Source organism: Hyposmocoma kahamanoa, unplaced genomic scaffold (assembly GCF_003589595.1).
Source record: "Hyposmocoma kahamanoa isolate Upper Pololo Valley unplaced genomic scaffold, ASM358959v1 99340, whole genome shotgun sequence".
In the NCBI taxonomy this organism is placed as follows: domain Eukaryota; kingdom Metazoa; phylum Arthropoda; class Insecta; order Lepidoptera; family Cosmopterigidae; genus Hyposmocoma; species Hyposmocoma kahamanoa.
In genome coordinates this window covers 2361-11494 of record NW_020655869.1, presented here as the reverse complement: position 1 = coordinate 11494, position 9134 = coordinate 2361, and the positions used below count along the sequence as shown (strand labels likewise).

At 34.9% G+C, this 9134-nt stretch overlaps 1 protein-coding gene across 1 annotated transcript; it reads right to left on the bottom strand.

Annotated features, from left to right (window-relative positions):
• Positions 1-7400: 7400 nt before the first annotated feature.
• Positions 7401-8917, bottom strand: LOC113239065. Its single transcript, XM_026475932.1, has 3 exons — positions 8879-8917; positions 8049-8181; positions 7401-7754 (listed from the first exon to the last, which is right to left on the bottom strand). Exons 1-3 carry the CDS (start codon positions 8915-8917, stop codon positions 7627-7629), a joined length of 300 nt encoding a protein of 99 aa, XP_026331717.1. The 3' UTR covers positions 7401-7626.
• Between the last annotated feature and the right edge of the window lie 217 nt (positions 8918-9134).

Sequence of the window (9134 nt, the reverse complement as noted above, 5' to 3'; positions counted from 1 at the left end):
TTTTACTGCTAGTTTTGTCAACATGGTTCGGAGTTCGGCACAATAGACATCTGCCGTTATTGCTTGACCAGATCGGAGAAAACTATAGTGAATAACACCATGCTGAGACCACCAAACAGTTACCATTACCTTTTTATTGGTAAGTTTTGCTTTAGGACACTGTTGTGGCATTTGACCTGGGGTCAGCCATTGCATTTTTCTTTTCCGGTTATCATAAAGAATCCACTTTTCATCACATGTTACAATTCGATCCAATATTCCTTCATTTCTGTACCGGTTCAACAAGGCAACACAAGTTTCAACACGCGTTTCTTTCTGCAGATCAGTCAAATCATGAGGCACCCATTTTTCGTATTTTTTTATTTTATTGATTTGACGCAAGTGAGTCAATATTGTGGGTAAGGTAACGTTAAACCATGCCGCTAATTCCTGGGTAGTTTGACTAGGATCGGCTTCCACTATCTCTCTTAATTCATCGTTATTCACCTGTGTGGGCGGTCTTCCTTGTGCCTCGTTCTTTAAGTCGAAATTTCCATCACGAAAGCGTTTAAACCAAAATCGCACGGTGCGTTCATTAGTAGACCCGTCTCTAAACGCAGCATTGATATTGCGGGCTGTTTCTGCCGCGTTAGTTCCGCGTTGGAACTCGTATTCAAAAATCACTCGAATTTTCGCAGTATCCATCATTCTTGTCTAAATTGAATAACAAAAACAATTGAAAGTCGATATTCAAATGTTTCAAATTTAAAAAAAAAAAAATCACAGAAACCATTTGAAAAAAGTTTCATTCGAAAACCTCAAACCATGAAGATTCTATGAAAATTCAAAGAACCTATTGCAATAAAACGGCAATTTCATACTTTAACCCCTAATATTATGGATATCTTCTTTCTTATTGAAATTATGTATATTTTTACGGGCATATAAAATATTTGAGTAAATGTACTGTGATGCCACAGTAATGCTGACATTACTGCTTGGCAGCAGAAATAAATAAGGTGGCAGTACTTCCCTGGACGAATCTATCGCAAAGAGCAGCTGTACTGCTACCAATGTATATATTATGTGTGTGTCAATGGCAGGATTTTGTACGCTTGGTATTCTCCTAAAAGTTAAGAGTTGAGGCCTTATCGTTTTGCAGGAGTGGAGCTTCTAGTGTAAGAGTTTGTCCAGAGAAATACTGTGGCTACTGTATTTCTTATTTGTATTTATGTTACGCGATAACTCTGGCATTTTGTGGACCGATTTTGATGATTCTTTTTTGTTACAAGGAGGGTACCTCAGTCAGTACTGATATTTCCCAGTTAAATGTAAAGCACCTCTAAGGGTGGCAAACTAAGGGATGAATCCGGTTTCAATAAAACTTGGCAAATAGATTTCACGAACTTTTGAGGCAAGTTTTTAAAATAAAAAAATTATGTATTGATGACATCGAAAAGTTTAAATTTGCGTATCATTAAGGAAACGTTCAAATATTCGGGTTTCTATTTATTTCAAACTAAAAATGGAAGATTATATTTCAAATTAATAGCATTATTTCAATCAAAATTCTCTAAATTGATGCCACAAAGAACCTTACCTATTTCTTCCGCCAAGCAGTAATATCAGCATTGCACTGTGTTCCGGTTTTGAAGGGTAAGGGTGCTGGTGAAATTACAGGCACATGGAGCTTGTCAACTTTTGTCACTGGGTGACGGGCGCGGTGGCAGTTTATTTATTTATTTATTTATTACATATTGCTTACAGACAACCCAAACGCAATAGTAAGACTTAAAGCTAAATGTACAATCAATCTTAAGACATTTACAAAAGTGAATAAAATATGAAAATTGATAAAATTATAAATACAATACCATAAACAATAAATTATTACAGATTAACATTAATGACAAAAAAAGATAAAAACCATTTGTTATTACATTTTAAACTAACATTTATTACTACTGTCGCCGGTCCAGATAGCGTCCTGCGGAAAACATGAATTTTGTTTCTGAGCATGCAAAGAGGTCCAATGAGGAGTCGAAGTTAAGCAACTGATTTAGATACCTAAGTGCACGGGGCAGGGGGGCCATCTCACTCACTCTACATCGTGTGGTAGGTACTGCAAATAACCTCATTCTATGAAGTCGCTTCAGATTAGTTCTAGGTACCATAAAGCCTACCTTGGACAACAAAAATGGGTTGTATATTATTCCCCGTACCAGACGAAACACATAAGTTACAAGAGCCAGATTGCGTCTCACTTCTGGCATTCTATAATTTACCATGCCTAAAATAAATGCTGTGGGATAAAGCAAGGGGTAATATCCGTACATCTTCTTGTATAAGTTTCGAGCAAATGTCTTCTGAATTTTCTCTAATGTTTGTGTGTGGTTGTGATGGACGGGGTTCCAAATGATAGCGTTACATTCCAATTTGGTTCGAACAAAAGAGTTATACAAAAGACACGACGTGAGGTTGGTTTTTAACGACTTTGATTGTCTTAAGACGAAACCGAGACACTTGCGGGAAGATTTACAAATTTTTGTGAAATGTTCTCGGAAAGTGAGCTCAGTGTCGAACCATGTGCCTAAGTCTTTGACTGATTTAGATCGACAGTGTCCGTCAGATCTTTGCAATTTAAAACTGAGTGGCACTGTAACTGTTATAGACAGGCGTGTAGCTTACCATCAGACGCACGACTTGATCGTCCCGTCACTTGATGTTATAAAAAAAATAGAAATGTGTCAAATTGCGAGATTATATAAATACCACTAAATAGCTATGTAAATTTGACTTCCAAATAAGCGAAGTTTTAGGAGTATAGCTGCTCTCTTTTACATACTTGCGGTTTATATAAACAGAAACCAAAACTGTCAAATCAAAGACAGAACCTCTTTGAAAATCTAATAACAACCGCTAGTTATTTAACTAAGAGAGATTACACACAGCGACCCTTATTCTCACTTACTGACACTCTTTAAGTTAATTAACTAATTTATTTAATTAATGCATTTATTCGTTTCATTTTTAAATTAACAAAACAAAATATTGTGCATAAACCTGTACCAGGGGTCGGCAACATTTTGAGTTGTAAGAGCAAAAAATTATATACAATATATTGGTTTTTAAACAACCACTAAAATTTTTCTTGCCAATATAATACTACTTACTTACATAAAGGTATTTGATTTTGATTTAAAATAAAAAAAAAGCTTGAAAATAAGAAATAATATATATTTATTCATACATAGTATTTTTTTCACAACAAATTGAAGTATTTAACTAGAAAATTAAAATAATTAAATAATATAACTCAGAATTGAGTAGTAAATCACATAGTAAATCGTATTGGCTTTGCATGCATTTTGAAAGATTGGATAAATTTGACTCATAACTAGTTGTTTTAAGTTTCAAACACGACTCTAGATTTTCATTTGTTAGTTTACTTTACTTGATTTTAATATTTGCGCATGGAATAAAACCTCGCGAGCCGCATATTGCCGAGCCCTGACCTGTACAGATTTTTCGTACACAATTATTTATCTTAGGCGACTTTATCGATGCAGTCGCGCGTTTGCATCGTGCATTCCACAAACGCGTGTTTGGATCGCTGTTAGAAGTAATGAATGACGTCATAAGGTTACTGTCAAATGTCGCTACCCTTGACACGGTAAGGCATAAGTCAGTTCAACCTTGACGGTTCTATTCCAAAGTCATATTTATTCATTAACGTTTTTATCTGACAGAGACATTTAGATAAATTATTAGTGAGAAGGACTGAGTTCTGTCACGACATCTTTAACAGGTCATTGTTGGTTAACTGTAGTTTGTTTGCAGAGGCGGTTCGTGGAAGATTGCAGTGGGCGTTCAATATATGTATTTTAAATAAAAATATAATCTCACATTATACTGTTCCATTTTAAACAATACTACGCTTCATAACAACGATTGAATAATAATTAATGTTTCTAACACAATAAAATGAGCGAGAAGAAAATACGATTTCTTTATTTGACAAATAAAACTGGCAAGAGCGCGCGGAGGCGGAGTGCAAACGTCGCATCGAAGTGGGTTAAAAATTATATGCATATGTATACGTTCATTACACAAGATGCTAAAGGTCGTATTCCAGAACTCTACTCAATACTCAAGTCAGGACTTGAGTATTGCAGTGAGCACTGAAAATCATACTCGAGTCCCTGCCGTTAGGTTCGTATTTCCAGTGCAATCCTGACTTGAGCATTGAGTAGAGCTCTAGAATACGACCCTGTGTCGCCACGGGTATATACATCACCAAAAAATTCAAGGTAACCTAATTAAATGTGAAGTTATAAAATTATAGCAATAATTATTTATTCTGGGTGATGTTTAAGGAAAAAAAGCCGTGGTAGCCGTTTGTTTGGCCATCCATCCAGAATCCAGAATCGCACCTCAAGTTTCTCAGACATTATGTGCGAATTTACTATGAGGTTTTCGGTGCAGGAAAACATAGAAATAGTTAAATAAACGGGATGATTAAAAAATAGGTGATATACAATAAGTTATTTTTATTCATTGTTATAATTTTAACTATTACAATAAGTATGTACAAATATGCTACAAAAGTAATCATTATGGAATAAATATTAAATATAAACATTTTTTTAAATATAAAATACGTAACTATGTACATTTGATACATAAAAGGTCATTTTTGTAGTTACATTTACACAGTAAAAAGCATACAATCTTTATTTCATTGTTAATCATACATACTACTGATTAAATATCATCATACGGATTAAACTCTTCTGCTGATTCGTAAGGCAGATTCTCTTGAGAAGAATGAGCGAGAAACTCTAGTGGTTGTTGCATCGAAATAAAGACGAAATGTCATTTAATTTTTGAAAATTATTCCGCCAAATCTTTACGGTGACAACTGCGCTTCGATTGGCCAGATTAAAAAAATCATATCTGATTTAAAAATTATGCCGTTTGTTTTGTAATTAGACGTTTTGCTATTTTTCCCACACCACTGAATGGAATATCCCCCTATTGTTAGAGATATTATCTTTATTACAATAAATACAGAATATGTTTTGGAATATACGGAGACGTACACACAGGTCAGTTGTTGGCGCTGTACTATTTCAGCTTTCTAATTTGTGATTTCAGTGCAAACGAGAGTTGATATTTAAAAGTGATACAAGGCCCATTTGCCTGATTAGTTGTCAGGGATCGATGGCATCTCATCTCTGTTTCTGGTTACATACTCGACGAGTTTTTCTTCGTAAATATACATTTGTAGACATTTATTTCGAAGATAGAGATAACCTGAAAGAGCTAAATGGAGGTAAATTTTGTAGCTTGTATAACCATAGTTTTAAACCTCGTCCATGGCAAATTTTAAATATCAACCGGAATCTTATTAAAGAAGCCTACATACATTAGCCATTGCTTTGTGGTTTCCATACAGGCAAGAACAGCTAGTTTTTTTTTCCTTGTATTTAATATTATATTTATGACTGTGGCATCAAATTTGAAGCGATAGTAGATTGTATTTTTCCATAATTAAGTTCTTTATGTAATCAAGTGGACTATAGTGTTATATGTTATAATACGGTGGGGTGAGATGGTTAACAAACTACGGTACTGTCCTAATAGCTTTCAGGATATTATACCATGGAAGTAACTAAAGTAAACTGGTCTAGCAGTACTGACATCGGTAAGCTCACGTATTCTGCGGACTGCGTATGCAGCGGAGCGTTAACTTGAATGTATCCAAGACTAAGTACGTGGCTGTCACCTGTGGACCCAAACCTCAGTCGAGCATACTGGTCGCAACTACTAGTCTGGAAAGATTCCAAAAATATAAATGTCTGGACCGTGGCTGACTCCCGGAAAAGTCATACCGACATCTATGTGCTCGGGCATCCTTTGAAACAATGAGGAGAGTTTTAAGCAGCCGGCAGATATCTATTAAATTCCGCAACTAAGCTCGTGCAGTGCTACATCTGGCCAGTCGTTCTTTATAGATGCGAATCATGGACCATAATTGAAGACCTCAGGAAGAAACTTGAAGTATTCGAGATGTGGTGCTATCGTAGAATGGACCGCACCGTTGGACGGACTAGGTCACTGCTTATTTGGGTTATACACTACACATGATAGATACCATTTGATGATACCATAATGATGGGCTAAGTAGCTGGGAAGCGGAAGGTTGGAAGAAGGAAAATGTCATGGCTTCCTAACATCAGGGAGTGGCCAAGACCGAGGAACAATTGTTCAGGCTAACTCTGGACAAAGAAAAGTTTAGAAAACTGACTGCCTACCTTCAGTAATGGAGAGGTACTGGAAGAAGGAGAAGAGTGTTGAAATGAACAAAATATCTTTTACATAAATTATATCAATTTGTAATTCACCGCCGGCACCGATTCCTGGGATAAGGTGAAAATGTTACAGAGGGTGACATTGCGAAAAAAGACAGCGCATGTCGATCCCTTTATTCCTATATCTATGATGTCGATCGATAAACTTTCTTGGGACTCAATTTACAATAGGTGAGGTAGAATTGAAAATTGATATAATTTTTGGTGATAGAGTTCGTCTAAAGGAGCCCCACACAGACTTTCAATTATAGGAAAACAAAGACATTCAAGAAACAAATTTTTGAATATCGTCAAAAATTACAATCACAATCACATTTGACAGCAGCTAAAGCACAGATTGTCCCATAAAAGCACACTGAAGCAGTTTCTGTGTCAAAAAAGGCGGGTTTTTGTGGTCACAGTTTTTACATATTAATTTTTAGTAGTTTAATACGTTTTGAGTTTCCTTATTTGTTATCTTTTTAAGCTGTTGGCTAATGCTCTCTATAACAAAAAAAATAAAAGAAGTATTTGTGTTGCGTTTTGATATTCCAAATGTAGTAATATATTGCCTGGTGTTTCTACTGTGATTTTTTTTAAGTTATTTTATGCACAATTAATATAAATAATGCATTTTAACAATAAGATTTACTAAAAATATTATATAACTTAAAATATAACAAACAAAAATTTTTTATTTTGACACTAAAACCCCCTATTTTAAAAATCTTAGAGATGACTTGAAAGGTTTGTTGTACATTTCAAATTGCCTCGATTTTTAATGGTAACGTTTCTTTTAATTAAATAAACTAATTAGTAATTACATAATAATAAACACGAATAATATAATTAATTATAGAAGTATACTATAATAGTTTCTTTGCAAACTCCGTGCACAAGAGTGTAACGAATATAACAAGTTCACGGAGTCTTTATCTCTCATTATATAATATTGGTAAATAAAAATTGGTTCCCCATACAAAATGTACTGAAAATGGACAACCAATAGTTTCTATTTATTTTGTTCATTATATGCGTTCCATTTTACTACGCCCTCTATCATCATATTTAACATATTGAATCTTTCAGTATACTTTGGACATAAATACAGCATGCTAACTATTATTAGTTTAACAGTAAAAGGTCAAAACTCCATCAAGCTAGAAGCTAGACACCTAAAGATCTAAATTCAACTGTATACCGCTTGTAGAGCGCTCCAAAGTCAAATATATTAAGTTTGATGTGCTCCTGCCTGTGCAAAGACATACTTGTGAAATACAAATATTGTAATTTGCTAAGTAGCATCAATTTTTACATAATTCCCAAATGGCGTGCTTATAGTTTGAGGACCAGCTTGAGCTTTGTACGGATTGTAGATGTAGTTTAGGGCTTGTGCTGCATAACCTTCTCTGTTCCATGATGCTGGAGAAAAACAGTAAATTAATATCGTTTAGCTTTTCAAGTTTTCTGATAATAAATCTGATATTAACGCCATCTATGATACAGAAATGTTACTACTAAAATTAACAGAGCTGCTTTGTGGCGAGTAGAAGTACTACGACAACGTAGTTGCATCTACTCGTCAGTAGATGGCACGACTGCCAATTAGTACGAGGCGCGGATAATAGATGGCGCTAAACGGTGTTGTAAGTCGCATAATTTATTTGTAAATAAATAAAATGTGTTAATTAGTTCAGAAACTTAGCAATGACTCACTAATGGGTACGTGTTCTTCATGATTCTCATGTCCGTGCTGATTATGTATATGAAGGTGGATTTCCTTCTGATGAGGAGATGGAGACCATTCCTGATGATGACCGTGGCTTTTGCTCGCGAAGAGAGCACCGATCTGTTTAAGAAAACAAGTATTTTGTTATAAATTACGAATTTTTTAGTTACATTAACACCATAATACGTCTCACTGCTGGGCACGGACTTCCTCCAAGGAGAAGGGCCATAGTGCATAGTGCATTGCGACAATAAACAATTACTTATTGTACCGATCGGGTAAACAGGTTTTCTTGTCCTTTTCATAGGTAACTTTCTTTGACTTAGGCTAGAAATACAATGGCATCAATAAAATGCCATTAGTGTAGAAATTAATGGCTGTATAAGGACTTTATATAAGGGCTTTGCCTTTCCGTAAAAATGAAATTGCAAAATGATAAATTCATCCAAGAAGTACAGCTGAAATTATTGAATAATGATACAACTATAGGACAGTTTTTAGATGTAGTTAGGTAAATGATAGTATAAATTTAACGCGGCTTAGTCAGTATTACAACTAGTCACAGTTCGCTGCAATTTCATTTGTTTTCCGGCTTTTTTTCCACCTGTATTTCACCTTTATTATTTCACTATAAGAAATATAAAATAAGGGTATATTGTTTTTTTTGTAAGCTTATGTTGTTTTAAGGTATATTATATATTTTAATCAGAATACATAATTATGATCAATGCTTTGAAAATAAAAAAGAAAAAAGAAAGAAAAAAGAAGCGCCTCACCGTGACAATGCACTTCGCATTGCCGTGACCAGGATTCGAACCTGGGTTACTACGGCCACAACGTAGGGTCTTAACACCATTGTGTGAATGTGACTTAACGTTACGTATCCGCGTTCGGGGGATTCTGATCAAATGCCGAGTGCACAAAGATCCCCCGGGGGATTGGGCTAGGGGACGAAATGTATTTTTCCATAAAATACAAATAATAGGTTATATAAAAGGTGTTACTGTTAGTAATGAGTAATTAAGATTAGGGTCAACACAAATTTTTCAGGATTATGAACCTTCTTCGAGGTA